The sequence below is a fragment of the Tauraco erythrolophus genome, chromosome 4 (assembly GCF_009769465.1).
Source record: "Tauraco erythrolophus isolate bTauEry1 chromosome 4, bTauEry1.pri, whole genome shotgun sequence".
Taxonomy (NCBI): Eukaryota; Metazoa; Chordata; class Aves; order Musophagiformes; family Musophagidae; genus Tauraco; species Tauraco erythrolophus.
In genome coordinates this window covers 62,796,382-62,815,109 of record NC_141468.1, presented here as the reverse complement: position 1 = coordinate 62,815,109, position 18,728 = coordinate 62,796,382, and the positions used below count along the sequence as shown (strand labels likewise).

Genomic DNA, 18,728 nt, shown 5'->3' with positions numbered 1-18,728 from the left:
GTGCATGGAGCGCATTTGCTGATGTGTTGTCTGAAGCTCCACCTGACACTGGAGGTGCTCCACACCAGGAAAACTTGATTTAGGACTACAAGTATTCCTACTACTGTATTATCCAAGACAAAATCAGCTTGAAAAGTTGTGGGAGGGGTCCTTCATTGCCCTTCCTCAGTTGTGTTCTGCAGCTTTGTCTTCATCCTTTCCATCAAGGAAAGGTAATTTATTTTAAAATTTAGCCCATTAGCGAGATGTTGATCACATTGTGCACCCAGGCTCATTGAGAAATGCAGTAAATTACTTTACAAAGATGTTTCCTCAGAATTTAAAATTCCTGCAGGGTTTCTCAACCTCTACAAATGCATCTATGGACAGCTGAAGAAACCTGCAGGAGTACACGGGCTCTTTTGGAAGGCTGAGGTTTTTAAATAACAGCCATCAGTCTGGTGTTGACAGTTATTCAGAACAAATAACAATTTAAAACACTAATCATTTTTTAAAATTCCAAAAGGATTCAGGCATGTGGGTATCTTGAGAAACCCAGACTATATAGTTTAAAAGCTAAAGTACTCTCAGCAGTAACTTAGCAACTTGGAATCCAAAATCTCTTAGAAAGTAAAGTTTGGGTTTGGTTTTTTTTTTAATACATCTTTTCAGAAATAGCAGCATGTAGCGTCTGTCACAGATTCAGTAACTACTGAAAAAGAATTTTCACATCTCCAATAAACAGAAGGCAGCAGGAAAAGCTGAAACATCTGCCTGCTCTGTTGCAGCAAAGTGTTCAGAAACTGAAGCTTGAGATGGGCATCCTGTTTATTGCTATGGTCTTTCTGGATTTAAATCATCTAAAACAAATGTTGGGAGAGGTTCCTCAGAGAATGTCAACAGACTCAGCTCATGTGTCTGTTCTGCAAAGTCCAGGCACGGTGGTCAGCAAACATCAGCTTTCACCTGAGGTCTGCACGTGACCAAGAAAGTGGCACTGGAAGATGAAGGAGCTCAAAATTTCCCCTTTTTGTCCCTTGCTTCATGATGGACTGAGATAAATATTTAAGATGGGCTTGAGTGAAGCTCTGTTACAGGATATGAAGCCAGATTACCTTGTTCTGCAGGAAGGGCTTAGGGTAGAGGGGAGAGGTGAATCCTGTACAGCACTCAGGCAGGCACTGGGTTGTAATCGGCTCCTAGAGTAAAGCTCTCCCTTGGGAGAGTCCTGTGCATGTTTCTCTTGCCTGGAGATGGATCAGGAAAGACCCCTCTATGCTGCATGAAATTTTACTTCCTTGCTAAACTTATTTTTAATAGAAAATTGAGGTTTTACTATAATGACGGGTTTCATTAGAATATTTGTTCTCCACATAGTATTTTACCTTTCTTGAAAAAATTAACACCTGAAAATAGGATATTTTGGCTGATGACTGAAATACTTTAACTGAAGAAAAATGTGGACTTTCCACAGAGGAGACACACACACCAAAAGCTGCACTAAAAATAACACTGAAGTACTCCATGATGCTAAAGTGCACATTTACGGGTTCCATGGAGTGGCTAATGCCCTTCTGCGTGTCAGCTGGAGCCCAGCCTGCACTCGGCGATTGATCTTTTGGCTGGGACTTTGAGTGATTTCATAAGGCAGGTTTCACTGTTCTCAAGTAATTGCAACGATCTGTAACGTTGCCCATTGTCATTTGTAGTACTTCTGTGTCTAAACAGTTCAGAGTAACCGGGACGCAAGTTATCCACACATGTACGTCGTGCATTCTCCGTGTGAGATGGGAACGCCAGGTACCGAGTGGCATGTTAATAACAGACTGTTAACCCTGTCTCGTGTTTTTGTAACGCAGATCCGGCTTCATACTAACACAGGTTTGATTTTTTTTCTACCCTCTGTCTGCCTTCTAAAATGTTTCCCTGCCAGAGGCAGGAGCCGTTTCTTCATTTACAATAAATAAATGCCATGGATGTGACACCTGCCCTTTTCTGGGCTCTCACCCAGGGATTAGACTGTGCCCGGGGATCTGAGCTTTTTACATACAATGCACAGCTGTGATATAAAGAGCCTTTTTGAAAGAGAGGCTTGGCAGCTTTCCCAGAAGCTGACTGAAGGGTCCGTTTGTGCCTTACCTGTGATTAATCCTTTTCCGTTTGTATTTGCAGTGGAAGGACTAGAGCCCGGCACTAACAAAACCCATTTTGTTATGCAGTTCACTGCCTCTAACTGTATCTTCAGCCTCTGGGGCTTCCCTACCTTTGCAGCTGTTGACTAATATTAATTACGTGTATGCTGCTTAGTCATCTAAGAGTGACCCTCTAAAGTGGCATTTAATCAGTTTTGAGGCAGCTGGCAAAAGTGAATTATGCTGGAGGACCATAGTGGAAACACCTAGGCAAGGATGGAAAAGGTTCCGAGAGACAGCAAAGAAAAGTCCCAAAGAGTTTGAGTGCTCAGGACTGGCGGGTCTGCGAAAAGCCCTCTCTGTTGCTCCACTCTTCATCAGCTCTGGGAAGAGGGGAGCATAAACAGAGGAATAATCCAAGGGCATCACAGCATGTCGTGGAATGAAGTTGATTCATGAGTCCTCAGTGGGCTTGGGATATCCTGAGACGCCGCCACTGCTGGAAGAGCTGCTGGGGATGGCATGTGAAATGGGAGACTAGAAACAGCACTTCTGCCACCCTGCATTTAGCAGAGAATGGATCCCCCTGGCATCCTTAGGACCAGAGAGAGAAAAGATACTTTTACCAGTGCCCCTGTTCCCTGAGCAGCGTGGTTTTTCTGCTGGCTGGGAGATGTGTATTAACAGGCAGAGACTGGGCTCAAAAGTGTGTTACTTTTCTGCCTAACATGGTGAGCTTTTGGTTTTGGGGCTTTGTGGAATTTGAGGGCCTGGCACAGTTAGGTTAAGACAGCATTAATGGGGCTGAGTTGATGAGGGTGACATCCGTAGATGGAAAACCCAAAGTACTGCCTGGGATTTCAGAGGCAAAGAACAGCGGCCTAGCTTGTTATCATTGTAGAAGGCAGCCACGTGGACATGGTGGGATGTCTATAGGCCAGTCAGCAGAACTAAGCAGTGGTTTTTGAGCAGTCCAGAGACAGGTGGTGTGGGAACGGGGAATCCTATGAAGAAGAGGTAGCTGAAGCAAAGCGTGGTCAGAGAAGTTCATTCAGAACTGCTGAATCTGACATGAGTTTTCCCCTTGAGAGTTTTGGAGCATGAGCCATCAAGATGACACGTGTCTTCCACAGGTACTGGAGAAAACTGGCTCTGTTTTTCTTAGCTGTGTCCAGTACCTTAGAATCATAGAATCATAGAATGGTTAGGGTTGGAAGGGACCTCAAAGATCATCTAGTTCCAACCCTCCTGCCTTGTAGGACCACATCCCAGAATGGCTAGGCTGCATTGAACAGGGTGAGGTGGAATGGAGCAAGCTCTCTTAGGCTATGTGCCAAAGCCTGGAGGAGCCTTTTCCTGAGTCCTGCCATAGACCTTCATCAGGTGGACATTCAGGAAAAAATACCCCTGCACTCACCATCCAGGTCTTCACTTCTTTTCAGATCAATCAACTAGTCATCTCTGCTCCAGCAACTTGAAAACATTCAGCTTTTCTTCAAAAGAATTTATGAATTCCCCTTGCAGTTCAAGTGCGTTCACCAGGAGTGGGGAATTCCTTTAGATCTCTGCTGAAGAATGCTTTTAAGTCAGGAGACCGCTTGTATCTACAAAGCAAAGTTGCTTGCTCACCGACCAACTCTGCTGGAAGCACCATCTCCCTTAGAAGATTTCACTGTTGTTCCCTGTTTCTTCTTGCCTATCTATAAAGTACCCCATGGCTAGGTAAATATTTTTTATTATATCCTGTGCCAAGCTTTCTTCCCCCTCCCACAGTAGAAGATGCTCATCAGCTCCCTTTGACTGCGAATGAACACCCATGTCTGAAAGGAAGCTGGCCTTCCTCCAGATCTCAGCCTCACACATCCTGGCGCAATGTTTTCCAACATCAAACTGTAGCAAGAAAACAAACTCCAGTTTGCTCCTCCGACATTAATATTGCCGCCCACAACTGCTGCAGCGAGCTCTTACAGCTGTTCTTTCGCTGTCAGCTGGTAGGTTGGTAGGATAAACAGGGAAGAACTATCCAGCTCGGTGCTTTAAATGGGGTGGACGTGATAACTAGGGTGGCTTATGAGCTTCCTGGCATGGGCACTGTGCAAGGGGGAGGGTTGAATAGGCTGGTGTTGTCTTCCTCTCTGCTAGAGCAGTGCTGATGCTCCAGGTCGTGGACTCTTGCAGTTGTTCCCAGTTACTCAACAGGCAGCCCAGCTCAGCCTGCTGCAAGAGCAGGATTTGGCTTTAAAAAGCCCATTTTTTCCCCATCCATCCAGTTGCAGACTGTACCTTTGACAAAGCATTTCTTTTCTCTCTCCTCTTCTCTGCCTCTTTCTGCCTGGTTTATTCATAAAAGCCAGCAGAGGCTCTGTAGGGAGCAGACCCAGGGCCGCAGCCCTATGAGCTTGGCTGCGTGCAAGGTGGTGTGGGAAGTGGGCTTGCTCTGCTGCGAAAGCTCACCGCTCCCCTCCCTGTATCTCAGGGAGAAAACTTGATGCTGTTTGTTAGCAATGACTCTAAATGAGCACATACTTCAGCTTTCTACCTGAGCAGATTTTTTGGTCTTTCAGTGGCATACGTTATAAGTACTTACTGTTATCAACAGAAGCCAAAGGTCTCCAACCTCCTCTCTGCCAAATGAGAGCAGCATTGGAGCTCTGAAGCTCTGAAGTGCATCAAGCCACTGTCTGTTTGATGGTCTTGCTTTCTTTGACACACCGATCCCGAGGTCTTTCCTTTCTTGTCTCTTTTCTTTTTGTCTCATCTCTGTTCTGTCTTAGGGTTTTTTAGCATCTCTCATGTGAACTTATGAGAGCTTAGTTTACACTAAGGCTTGTGGGCAGCCAGGAGCAGGGTGGCATGCAGACACAACAGTGATGGGCTTGTATCTGCACGCCACAGGGTTCATGCCCCGTTGGTGACCCAGGGAGCTGGCAGTGCCTCACCTGTGTAGGCAGGCTCCTGCGGCATTGTCTGTGTGCATGACCCCTTCATCATGCTGGTTGGAGTTACGAGCAGGGATCCTCTTCTTGCACCTACATGACTGGGTTTGACTGGTTCTTCCCCGGTCTCAGGGCACCTGGACGTCCCAGTACATGGTGCCATGGTTGGGACTGGTGAGTGAGACCTTCAGCTACTAACGAGGCACTGGCTGGTCAATACCCACATTTGCCATCACCATATTCCCACAGGCACCCTTGGAAGGAAGAGATGCATTGTCTTTATTAGTGTGTATATGTGTTTTTAAAAACTATTGCCCAGGCACAGCTGTGCCTGGGATTGGTGAGTTCATGGACCCACTAAAACCAGAGCGGTAGAGACAGGACCTGTGCACCCCAGCAGAGGTGAGGGAGCTGCCAGTAGCTATCCTCTTCAGCGCAGTTACTCTGCTTTTATTCACTGCAGGTGAAGGTGAGCATTGCTCTTCCAAGTATGCCTCTCCTCTCCAGAAGCTTCCCTCTGCTCTGAACCACTGAATTATCCCCATCCTCCATTATATTTACTGATTTCTTAGCATCTCCCAGATCCAACTGGGAACTGCCCTGCTGGTAATCAGCATCCCCCCGGACGCACTCCTCCCTGGCTGACTCAGTCGGCTGCGGTGCTTCGGCACAGCCCTTCCGAGCAGAGAAGCAATTGCTCTTTCTGCCCTGTCTGTCTAGAGCTCTCCCCCTCCAGCTCTCCCGGCGGCTGAGTCACTTCCTTCTTTAAATCTGGCCTTAGATCTTCCTTTTCTCTTCGCCCTGTGATTCACTCTCTTTGTGAAGCGCTTTGCAGAGCTCCGGCTGGAAGATGCTGAGCAGATAGATGCTCCCAGTGCAGGATGTCCTCCTTGTCTCGGAGCCACAGCAGTTAGCCCCTCTCCAAGGGCTGGTCCCTGCATCGTGCTAAATGGTGTCTCTTAGTATCAGCATTTCTCTTATCTTAGCATTTCTTTCAGTGCTACATCTGACGTAGTAATAGGAGCCAACTCCTGCCTGCGGGCGAGTGCGTGTAATTTCCTTTGACATCAGCGTGTGCCTGTGAGGGCTCAGCTCTACCCTCTTCCCACCCAGTTTGATTAGATGCAGTAAGGGAGTCATTACAGGATCTCTGCCACTCCTCCTCGTCCCTCGTGGGATTTAAGGAGCGCTGCTCTTAGAACTGAGCTGAAATGTGCTCAGAGAAAGGAAAGCTTCAACTTCTGCTCTATAAGCCTGGAGATACTTTTAGTATAATATCTACACTCCTCAAATTTTTATATTAAGATTATTTTTCTCCCTTACGTGCTTATTTCCTTGGCCTTGGACCCTCTCATATCTAAGTATCTCACCTTTTTGCTGTTTCCTGGTGTGGGAGGGAATCGCCAGCCAAAAGGGTAGTTAAAAGATGTCGTCATGAATTAGCCGTGTGGCACCACTGAACTTGGCTAGACCTGCTCCAATTATCAGCAAAGAGTGGGATAAAATTTGCCAAAGCTTTTAAATCCTGGTTTTGGCTGTGACTTAGGTAGTTAAGCACTAAATCCATTTCACTGTCCTTGCAGCTTAGGCATACAAATACTCAAGTTGCTTAGGCGCTTCAGAAAGCATCCTGCGGGTGCCTTGCCCCTTGACTCTGGGCAGAAATGGGTGAGGCCAGAGACCCCAGACCTGGTTCTGTGAAGGTCTGGCTGCATCCTCAGGACAGTGGTGCCCAGGCCAGTGGCAGCAGTTAAAGAACACATCAATTTAAAATTTGGGATCGAATGAGGAGATTCTGGGACAGGCTGTGATGCTTCAGTCACTTGGCAAGCGAGGGTCTGTTTGTCAGACTGTTGTGCTTAGGAAGTGTATGGCAGGCTGTGCAGCTATGTCTGTTTGTAGCTCTGGGTTTCTAAAAAGTGATCGATGACCATTTTCTAAAGAGCGACAAAAAGTTGTTTTCCAGTACAGTAAGTTTGCAAATGAAATGAAATCGCTATTGTAAAGGAGCTTTGTTTCTACGGAGGGGGCAGGGGCTATAGAGTTTGTTGGGGAAAGACGACCTCTGATCCAAGGAGAGGACTTTTAATTATTCCTACAGGAGATGCAGCAATTGAGTAAATGAGAATTGCACTTTCTGACAAATACCGATAATCCTCAGCTCTGATTTTTAATAAAGCTTCAGCAATCACATTTTTCAGCTTCTAAACAAGCAACTCTTGAGAACAATGCAATGTCTCCCTTCGCATACTGACCTTACGTTGCATGCTAAGCTTATATTGCGTATATTTGTTTTCTTTTGCTTAGAACGAAGTGATCAGCCAGCAACTGTCTGTCATTTTCACTCATTGCTACGGACCCTACCCTATTCCAAAGCTCGTTGAAATTAAGCGCAAGCAGACCTCTCGCCTAGGTAAGTGCTATTAGAAGATACTCGTTGGTTCTCTAAGGAGAGCTGTGGGAAGTCTGCGTTGCAGGCCGGGCGCTTTGAGGCGCACAAGTCAGAGAAAAACCTGGATTTGAAAGACAGAAATACCAAAAGGAAGGGCCCCAAACTTAGCCTGACCTGCAACTCCCGCTGAAATCAGGAGGGTCATCAGGTGCGTTAGAGGGGGACTGTAAATCGGCAAAGGTTTGTGTGTGTTGCTAATGAGGCTGGGATCCGAGCCCAGGGCCGGGAGCCAAACGTCTGTCCGCATCTCAAACCGCCGTGGCTGGCTGCACGTGGTGCCGCGGCGGCACAGCCCTTCCAGCCCTGCTGACAGAGCCCAGGTTGTTTTAATGTCACCGAGAGAAGACTCCAGAGATTTTCCAGGACCCTTTTGCCCTTGGCACAAAGTCTCCTGCGCAGGGAGAGGGACATAATAAGGTATAAACGAGCGTAGGGCCCTCCAGCGTCTGTTCAGCTGCAGTTTGCTTTAGGTAGCAGAGCTGGGAGGCTGTGCCAGCTCCGCTCGGTGGGGACGGCTGGCTGTCATCTCAGCAAAGGTCCTCATGGACTTCAAAGCTTTGAATTTCCTTCGTCTGAGCTCCGCATAGCTGGCTGGAGGGCTTCTGTCTCAGGCTGTCCAAAATAGCTTTATGAGCTTTACTCGTTAAAAACAATATCCTTTTATGCTATCCTCTCCTTTTGTCAAAACAGGAAAATACTCTGTATGTTCATGACCTCTTCCAAACTAAAGTTATTGGCTTTTTTTTTTTCCTCTTTTTATGATTCTAGATCCCCATTTTCTTAACAACAAAGAGATGTCAGATGTTACATTTCTGGTGGAAGGAAGACCATTTTATGCACACAGAGTGTTGCTATTTACTGCATCACCAAGGTAAAAAATAGAGACGTTTCTGGTTTTTAACAAAAATAGAATTTGATTTTGTGGTTTTGCGTTTGTTTTTTTTTTTTCTTCCATTAAGATTCTTTGAGGGCTAATGGCCCAATCTTAGTCTTTTCCTAGGCAGAACATCTCAACAGCTTGTTTCTGGTTGATCTGCAGGATGTTTAGCAAGTGCTCCCATCACTAGATTCTCACCTAATAAATAATCCATGCTTCTGGCCGTGCATCTGCCTTCATTCCACTGAGGCACATTTGCATGGAGCTCGTTGCTGCATCCAGCTCTTAATCACAGAGGAGTCTTTATATTTTGATTCTTAATAATCAGTTACCCTCTGAGTGGCTAAATCCTGCCTTGCATCAGTGTAGGCACTCTGCAGGAAAAACAAGCTACTATCACACAGTTCATTGACAACATTTGACATTTTTTAAATAAAATGAAATAAGTATGAAACGTATCATGCTGTATCCAAAGGCAGTATTTATAGTCTGTTCCCTGTGCTCAGAAGGCTGGACGTGGGTTACCCAGCTCAACCCAACCTTAAAGCTGCTCGCAACCCTTATTTGTACGCTGCTTTATAATTAAAGGTGTGCTTTTAAACAAACTTAGCTGCCCCTTCATAAGGCCTTATTTCACGATGTGGCAAGGACAAGTGACTGGGTTTGGGTAGTTTGAGCGATGTGGGAATTGACGCCGGACATGCTGCCAACTCACAGCACAGAGTAAAGAGATTTGCATAAAGCAACTGCAGTATCTGACCCTGCCTGCGATTAAGGAATGGGTATTTTGATTTAGACCATATTGGTAAGGTACAAACATGTTCCAAACTCCAGCTGTAAACCTACTGAATTGCGTTTGACGCTAGTAAAAGCAAATCAATTGTTATCCATATTTTAATTAACATGATGCCGTTGTGATACGGAAAAGATTACCCTCCAGCAAACACTGGTCTTGATAGATAAGCCAAGCTTTGCACTACGGCTAGAAGGTCAGATGAATTATCAAAAAGAGGAAGTAAAAGGGCAGATGTTTCTGACAGCACATTTCCCGTTTTCACTCTCTGATCAAATGGGAACATCTAGTTTTGGGAAATAGATTGCTACATATGTATATGTGTCTCATAAATCTGCAATTATTAACTTAAAATGTGTTTTTTTCCTGAAACTTGTATCTGAATTTCAGGTTTTGATAATCAGAGAACAGCAGCCTATCTGGTTTTCTCTCCTGCCTCTTCTTACACAATTGTATTGAGCCTGCATAGAAGCATTAAAAGTCTTAGTGTAGTTGTTTTAATGTTTTGTTCCAAAACATTTTTTTAAAGCAGCATAACGGACGTAGGTCAAAATTTATCTTCTTCAAAAAAGATGACGTGCAGTTTTTAAATGTTGCAAGTCTTCCTAAGAGATCAAGTTGCCTCCAAGAAAAAATAAAAAGAAAAAAACATATTTTGGTTTTATAATATGCATCATTACAATGTCTGAATTCCCTAGGTACATTTTATTCTGTTGTGATATTAGATGTATTTTTCCAAAATTTCAAATTGAAATCTTCTAAAAGAGAGGTGTCTTCTTTTTGATTTGAACCTTATTTTTTGTCAGTGTCTAAAACTTGATGTTTTTCAGTGACATTTCAGTGTACTGTTCAGTCACTGTTTCAGTGACATTCAGTGTTCATTTCAGTGTACTGTTTTTGCAAGAGCTGATGCTGTCCTACAACTTTGCCATACTTTTTTCACAGAGATAATTGGGCTGGTATTTCAATCTTACTCCTTTTTATTTAGGTTTAAAGCCTTGCTGTCTAGCAAGCCCTCATCTGATAGTACTTGTATTGAGATCAACTATGTGAAGTACCCCATCTTTCAGGTAAAGTCAGTTCTCACATTGAATTTGAATGGAACATGTAATAGGAACATCCTACATGCCCTGTCCAAATTAGTACGTATGTATTTGATAAACAAGTAGCTCAGAGTAGTGCTTTCATGAGCACAGGCTTCATCTCCATTCATACACTAAGCTACAGAGTGCTATTGATTGCAAGTGTCGTGCCTGACCAGATACAATAGCACGCATTTCACTTACACGGGGTGTGCAGACAAAGCAGTGCATGTCAAGGTAAAGCACTTGATTCTTTCTTTTGTTGGCTCTTTCATTATTTAATGGACAAGCTTGAAAGAGACACAGTTCATTCCTTTCCTTAGCAGTGTTGTTCAATCAGTTTTTTGCCACGAAAAAACAGAGCTTGCTTTCTGTATCTGTAACATACGTGTATATGCTTCCCTTTATTTGAGTCAGAGCTTAGGCAGTTTTGTGTATTGACTGTTACTGCTGTAGATAATTCCCAGCTGCCTACAGTAACTTTAGGCTTGCTGGACACTCACTGCAGAGGGGTCTTAGCTGCCTTGTATTACAGTGCAAAGCCTCCCCCACTCTTTCTCATCATCCATGCATGCCCACACACACAGCTGGTGAAGGTGAGGATGCCAATGCCAGGGAAGGAATAAGGGAATAACCTTTATATATGCTGTATTTTCCTGAATCAATGATGTACTTAACGTACTGGGAAATACTGTGAAAATTCAGAATGAATTAATCAGCTTCCTGCAAACTGTTTGGAGCTCACCAGAAAGTCCGGACAACGTGACTGGTGAGGGTTGAGACGTTAGACTTCCTGTGAGAAGGAAACATTGAATGGTGCAGAGAGAGAGAGTAACCAAATATATCTTGAAATTAGGAGGTTTGGGCCAGTTTTATCTACAAATCTTTGGGGATATTGGAGAGCCTTTGGTATTACCTGCAATCTTTATATCACCCCCCCGATCCCTGATGTCTTGGATTGCTTTTTATAAACACTCCCTTTGTTTTATTACAGCTGGTTATGCAGTATCTTTATTACGGAGGTGCAGAGTCACTCCTGATTAAAAATAATGAAATTATGGAGGTAAGAGACATTTATCTTAATTGCAGTGGAACCAATGCTAAGTGATCTATGTACCGTTCACTCAAGGGCATGTGGCCATTGGGCAAGACATGAGCACTCCTGTAAGAGCCAGCAGTGCCTCACCCGGAGTGCCCAGGCTGTCCGCAGTCCTGCAGGAGACACTCTGTGTCCGTCTCTGCCAGTTGCCTGTTACGGTAACTTTTGCCAATATGAAGTTGACGGTCAGAGAAGAAAGAGTAGAAAAATTATGATCATCAAGAGAAAAAAGTATCTGAAATAAAACCATCTAGTTAGATGCTTTGAAAGGAAATGCAATGCTGGTGTTACCTAAATCTGGAAGCAACTCCCGGCAGCATAGTATACCCTCCTCTCTCTCTCAGCCTGATAAGTGAGGTGCTCTACTACAGCTGGGCTGGTCAGCTTCTTCCTACTATGCTCTTAGTTTTTGGTTTATTAGCTCAGGCTTACATGTTCAGACCTATCTCAGCAGTGTGAAAGCATCCAGTTTGGTTCCTCACTCGCAAGAATTCTTGGGCTTTAACCATGGGAGAAATCCCACTGCAGTCACAGTTCAGTTCAATTTCGAGCATGTGACTGTCAAGTTATCTGAATAAAACCTTAAGCTGCTCCTTGAGATACAGAGACTTCTTTGCCCCTTTCTCACTGGATGCAAAAGCCAAACCAAGCCAACTGGAGCTGACTGAGCCTTCATTGTAGCCACACATCCACAACCTGTATGGATGTTAAGTCATCCTCTTCCAAATACTACATGCTGTCATTGCCAGCTATGACCAGCCTAACAACTCCAACTATGTAGAACTAAGAGATATTTGATCAAATTCTTGGTAGTCACCCAGGGAGTTTTCCTCTTGACAATCACCAGATTATGGCAGGCAAAAAGAATACAGGAGAGTGAATGCTAAAATCAGAGCTGCTTAAACAGCTGTTAATCATCTGTGTATAGATTATAGTCTGCCACCATGATGTTTTATTGTTGCCTACATTAACTAGTCTGTCTCTGTGACACTACTCTCTGGGGTATCCATGTGAGGCTTGGCTTTTACCAAAGTACTGCTAACCAGAAACTGGGAGCGACTCTTCTTTGGGGTATGAGCAGCCAGGATGAATCAATTCTGATGGGTACAGGGACAACTGTATCAACCCTGCTGGCAGCCAGAGGATGGAACTAGTCAGGACTGAAGTTATTCCTCTCCAATGCAGGTGGTGGATTTTTAACTTAGCGTGCCCACTTGCTGAGCTTTATGGGAAAACGTCACTGATTCTCTGTTTCACTCGTGGTTTTGAAAGAAGCTCCTGAATTTCTAACCCTTTCTGAAACAGGAGTCTCAGTGCAACAGCTTTATAGACACGTGTGTGTTATCACCTAGACTGTTAAAAATCTTGTGCTGCAGTTCAGCTGGATGCTTGCTCTACTTTTGTGACATCTCAAAACTTCTGTGACTCAAGAATGTATGACTGATTGATTGATCCGTTGATAACAGATCTGGCCACGGTTCCTCACAGTTTAAAGTAATTGCAAACCAGCACGTGACTGCTTGAGCCACAGAGGCAGCTGGAATTGGATTTGGTTTTATCTTTCAAAAACTGCATTTAGCAACTTGCCTTATTACAAATATGATAACAAGAAGCACCAGAAATACTCCACAGAAATCTTTGCTGCAATTCATAATTGGGGCCAGCTGGCTGCTATCACATCAGCACTGCAGATTTCCAGCACTTGGATTTATTTATGGGATTAAAGCAGAGCTTGAGCAGACTGCATAGGAGAAGTCAGAATAATGTCATGGAGGTTTCAGGGTTTTGTACCCCAGCACTCCTACCTAGTGGCTTGAGAGCCCTTTTGGGATTCACAGGATAGCTTTTTGTCATGCAGTCCTAGATGATAAAGGCTGTCCTAAGATACCTGGCTGGGTTAGAGCAAGGTGTCAAGCAATGAAGAACCCCAACCTGCTTCTTAAGCCAGAGCAGAAAGCCAGAGGTGATGACCTACCATGGAAAGACAGAAAATTCCCAGATTCCTTTTCCCAGCTGTAAAAGGACAGAAAGGGGCCAATAGAGGAAACCTAGCCCTACTGAAGTCAGTTAGAGAGCTCAAAATTTGAGCCATTTTCACCCTACAGGCTTCAGATCATGTCCACAGCATACAGCGGCATGCAGAGATCCCAAGGCAGAGCCAGTCCAGGTAGTATATCCATAGGGTGGATGCAGGGCCAAAGAGGGAGGTCAACTTGAGTCCTGATGGCACGAGAGCTGTGCTAGTGCAGCGATACAGACACATGACACTAACGTGAGTGTCACTGGGCAGTGCCTCGCACCAAGCCGGCTCCCACCTTTGCATCGTATCCCACTGTGTGTCCACTCCTTAGAGTAACGTGGAGCCAGGCAGGGTTTCAGTGCCCGTGGCCTAGACATGACCTTACCGCTGGTCACGAGCTAGAGCAAGGAGCATATGGAGATCTGACTCTATTTCCTTGAGCCTGCTGAGGTGACAGATTTGAGGTTTGTTGCCTCTCTAGATTTTTAAGACTGCCCAGGGTGGTTATCATCATCTGGTTTGAATTCCTCTATACTCTTGGTCTTGGCCCTGCTCCTGACATTCCCACATCCAGCCCAGGTGCTCTGTTTCAGCCAGAGCTTGGGGAACGGTTGAACCGGAACCTGTTTTTTCCTGGAATGTAGTTGTGGATCCCTCCTTGCAGAGTCATGTTTGCAAAGTGACCAAAGAGACTCCAAGCTGCCATTTCCTTTTACTCTCACGCATATCCCCCCACTCATCCTCAAGTCGACACGTGGACCTGAGCAGCCTGTGGTGGTCTCTCCACAAACAGCTTCCCACAGTATAACCTAGAGGGGACTACAAAGGGTTGAAGCAACCAAGCAACTGTCTCATTCTGATTGTTTGTCAGTACTTTCTTGCTAACTGAAGCAGGGGCAGAGAAAAAAATATAATGAAACAGTAAAGAAGCAAACTCTGATTCGGTATCACTCAGCAGTTTTGACTATTTTTTTCCTTGCCTTTTTTTTTTTTAGCTTCTCTCTGCTGCTAAATTTTTCCAGCTTGAAGCTTTACAACGACACTGTGAGATCATTTGCGCAAAAAGCATTAATACAGAAAACTGCGTGGATATTTATAATCATGCCAAGGTAAAAATAACTGCATATGCTTGCATGTTATGTGTCTGTCGTCACACTCGTAGGTCAGTTTTATGATAAGTAGTGATTGTTTGTTATTTACTTGAGATTTGCGATTTTCTGGGACCGAGTGGCTAATAGGTACCTGGTATAATAATAGTCCTAATCATGTAGTGTGAGAGCATCTGTGGCAACCACTCACTCCCTTCTCTAAGTGCTTCAAACTCAAATTGAGTGTACCACTGTGTAGCAGACTTCTCCCTTATTATGGCAACCCAAACTGCTGAGTTATTCAACAGGCATCACCTAACTGAATAAGACACCTCTCTTTCACCTTCCAAGCTGCTTTTTCCCTTTATAGTTTCCTCTTTCCTCCTGCCTGAAGCCCACTGGGGTGATATACTCAATGCTGGTGACAGCTTGTCAATATATAAAAATGCCACGTTGTCGAAGTACAACATCTCCGAGCCGCGCAAGGATGGTAATGAGAATTTTATGTCTTGGAGAGGAGAAGTTCACAGCTTCTTATTGGAATAAAATTATTTACTTAGCTTGTGCAGGGGCCTAAGTCATTAGGCGTAAAAGCATGTCATTTTTTGACCTAGAAAACCTATTTTTGCTCATTGATGGAGGGAGTTGCCACATGGATTAGTTTGATTTTTTTCATCCTCTTGTGTGCTTAGTAGTTAGACTTTCACTTGGAAGATGGAAATGATACAGAAATAGTTGCAATTAAATATTTTTAAAGCGTTCCTTAGATTATTTTTTTGTATAATTTACATGGTTTATATGAAAGATAAAATGGTGCAGCGTGACATGGAGGTTTGATTGAACAGAGTAATCCTGCAGATTGTTCCAAACCCCTGCAGATTGACCTCCATTCCCATCATCAGACATTTCCTACAGAGAGTAGTAATGTTGAGTCTTGATGTACAGATAGCGCGCAATCAGTGTTTGAAATAGCATGAAGTTCCACCTATACAATGAATAAGAAATGAGGTGTATCTGCAGGTCTATTTATTGTAATAGGGGAAAAAATCAGCAGTGCAGGAATCTTTTTAAAAATATTTGATTTATCTTCTAGCTCATGTGGGAACGTCTCAATTTTATTACTGTTACTAAAAGTAAAATGAATAATTTTAAAATCACATGTTTTCTTTGAATTGTGAAATTTGGCTGTTATTTACATCCTGATTCAAGAATGTTCTTACACCGAGCTTTAGACCTGTCTCAGAAACTAGTATGCTGCCAATGCTGGGACTGAACAAAACTAGTGGCTAAATCCAGCTCCTTGTTTGCCTGTAAGGGCCCCAGCCTACAAGTTTTCTATGCCTGCATCTCCCCATGGAGTCAGTGGAAACTCTACTTGAGGGGCTTTTACGGCCAGGGTCATGTTTGCACTGATATGGGTAGTGTCTTGCAGAGATAGCCAAGCTAGCTGTGAATGAAATCTTGACTTCTGGAATTAGTTAAGCCACATCACAGCAGAGCTCTGCATGGGCTAATTTACCCTGCTTCCAGTAAATTACCAGGTCTAAGTTTCAGCCTGCTATAGCTAGAAGGTTTCCAGGACCTGAACTAGCGCATTTAAAGTTAGTTCAGATACCTCTCTGTTATGCTGTCCACAGAACAGAGAAGACGGCCCATCTTTTTGCCCCTGGTCTGTGTGATGTGCAGGTGATTAATCTGAGCACAGATCGTTCTGCCCAGAGTACTCCGGTCACACAGTAGCTTTGCTTGTATGTTATGTCAATACGAGATAATGGTGTGTGATGGAAGAGGCCAGATGGTCCTTGTGAGGCAGGATACAGGCAGTTTGACCACAGCTGGCCAGCCAGCCATCAGCCTTTTCATGTTGCTCTCTGAAATGTGGAAGAAGCTGGTGTTAGACCACAGTGAGGATGGGAATAAGGTGCGCCAACACTGAAGCCAGGAACCACTGTGTCAGCCAGGAGTAGGTTTGAGTAACTTGCTTCTGCTGTAGGTACCGTTTCTACTCTTTGCTACTTTGCAAGCTCAGCTGCACCTGCAGGAACTCAGGCTGAGACCTGCTTTTCCAGATGGGGATGTACAAGCAGGTTGGCCTGGAGACACATGGACCACAGTCTTTGTCATCATGATTGAGAGAAAGATATGATTTGGTGGAAGCATGGCATTGAAGTGAGCACAGATTTGGAGAGCTATCTGTGGTGGGGACCTAGGTTGTGGAGCAGTGTTTAGCAGAGTGGTGAGCTGGGTAAAAGGAGCTGTAGGAGCAAGAGATTGAGACCCTGTGTTAAAGAGGTGAAGTACTGGTAGGAAGGTGAGACAATGTGAACTTGGTCACATTTACAATTTAAAAGCTGAACTGAGAGTATTAAAATAATCTGTGGCATCTCTATGGGCTTTCCATTCTTAAAATTGCAACGTCTACAAAGGCAGTCATTTGATTAGTAACACTTTAAGGCTCTCATTTTTCAAAGCCTTTGTCATTGTTCTTTACTTGCAGAAGAAATGAAGTAACTGGGCAAATTGGATCTATAATGGTGATTGATTAGTTACCACTAGATACCAGTTGTGTTTTACATAAATGCCTCCAAACTCCCAACAAAATCATTTGGAATTTCAAATACATTCCTAAAACACTCAGCACTTGCACAGATTGCAATCTGCGCCTCAGAACAAATCTGAAAAAGAAAAGTACATTATTTCCTCAATGTCATGAATGTAATGAAATAATGAATAGGGTTGAATGGTGTTTCAGAGAAGAATACAGATTAGCACATATGCTCTCACATCCGGGTGCAAAATTATGCACTCATAATTTGATGAAAACTTGCGTGGTTTGAAATCAATTAAATTCATTCATTTTCCTTGGGAAGACAGATCCTACTTAGCCCTAATCTGTTTTGGTTTCTTTCTAATTTCCATATTATTTATTTATTTTTAGCAATTGCCATTCTTAGTGTCAAACGTGCTATGAAGGTGGTGGTGGGCAACACTGCTGTGTAGTTGTTCCAGTCTGGACCCAAAGCCATGCAATGCCCCAGCAGTTTTGGCCCTTCAGGCTGCACCTTGCAGCCAAAAGTTCCTGCTTTACTCAGAGCTTGGACCTAGCAGGAGCTTACCTGGGCAGGATAATGGGCTGAGCACTGCTCTTTACACTTACATGGCTTATAATTACACCTATAGCAGAATATCACGGCTATACTACTTGTATGACCACAGGATCTAGCCAGTGGGTGATGACCAGTGCAGGTCACCCATCAAATTACCAGTATGGGCCATTTAAGGTTTGCTCATACGTTTCTGCTCACATAGTTAAGGTTTCTTCGCGCATTACAGGACCCCTGCCTATTACCTAGACATGGCTTAGTGTAAAGGGACGCTGACAGCCCCAAACCACATGCTCTGCAAACCTGCATTGCTCCTCCAAAGATTCCTCAAAGCATGAAACTTTGCATGACAGGTCAGGTGACCCATCCTTGCTAAGGATGGCGTTCATTAAACTTGGTCTGTAGTAATTTGTCTCAAACCTATAGTTTTAGAGTGTAACTTCTAGCATGAAATCGTGAGTCTAGTGAAGTCTGTGGTAGAACTCCCGCTAATTTCCAAGGGAGCAAAGCTTCACCCCTGAAGTTTGTTTCCTTAACAGCTATGGCCTTGTAACACAGAATTGCGACCAGAATCATCAGTGTTAAATACTGTTTGATTATCTCCTTCCCCTCCCACACATACAGCTGTAAGTGTTACTGTGCCTGTCTGAAAGGCTTAGTTCGTGTGTTTGTTTGTGTGCAGCTCTTATGCACTGTATTTGTCGAGCAGGTTTTATCAGAATGGTTATCTTTCTCTAATTTCACTTCTTGTAGTTTCTCGGAGTCACAGAACTATCTTCCTATTGTGAAGGCTACTTTCTAAAAAATATGATGGTCCTCATTGAAAACGAAGCTTTCAAACAGCTGTTGTATGACAAGAATGGAGAAACGTCTGGTCAAAATGTACTACAGGACTTACAGAGGACGTTGGCCACAAGGATTCAGTCAATTCATTTGTCTTCTTCAAAGGGCTCCATTGTATAAAGCCGAGGAAGACGGTAGCCCTCTAATAAAGACCCTGCAAGTTAAGTCTGCTGTTGCAGTTGCCTAAACCCGTTGCAGTTGCTTAAATGACTACAAAAACAAAATATTAAAAAATTCTACTTTGCATCCAAATAGTTCTGTGTTGGCCAGAGGCGCTGCACTGGGGCTGTGGCCCCATTTGGATGAGGGAATACAGAAAACAA

At 44.1% G+C, this 18,728-nt stretch overlaps 1 protein-coding gene across 4 annotated transcripts in view; it reads left to right on the top strand.

The window, feature by feature from the left end:
• The window catches only part of ABTB3 (ankyrin repeat and BTB domain containing 3), a 177,788-nt gene extending 159,263 nt beyond the window's left edge, over positions 1 to 18,525 (top strand). For 3 of the 4 annotated variants that reach the window (XM_086610271.1, XM_086610269.1, XM_086610270.1), the window contains 6 exons: positions 7,355 to 7,460; positions 8,268 to 8,370; positions 10,158 to 10,239; positions 11,246 to 11,314; positions 14,366 to 14,479; positions 18,316 to 18,525. In XM_086610271.1, coding sequence (XP_086466397.1) covers positions 7,355 to 7,460; positions 8,268 to 8,370; positions 10,158 to 10,239; positions 11,246 to 11,314; positions 14,366 to 14,479; positions 18,316 to 18,525 — 684 coding nt within the window. Of the gene's footprint in view, positions 1 to 1,707; positions 1,780 to 7,354; positions 7,461 to 8,267; positions 8,371 to 10,157; positions 10,240 to 11,245; positions 11,315 to 14,365; positions 14,480 to 18,315 lie in introns of all 4 variants that reach the window. The other variant, XM_086610268.1, reaches the window with a different exon arrangement.
• The last annotated feature ends 203 nt before the right edge of the window (positions 18,526 to 18,728 follow it).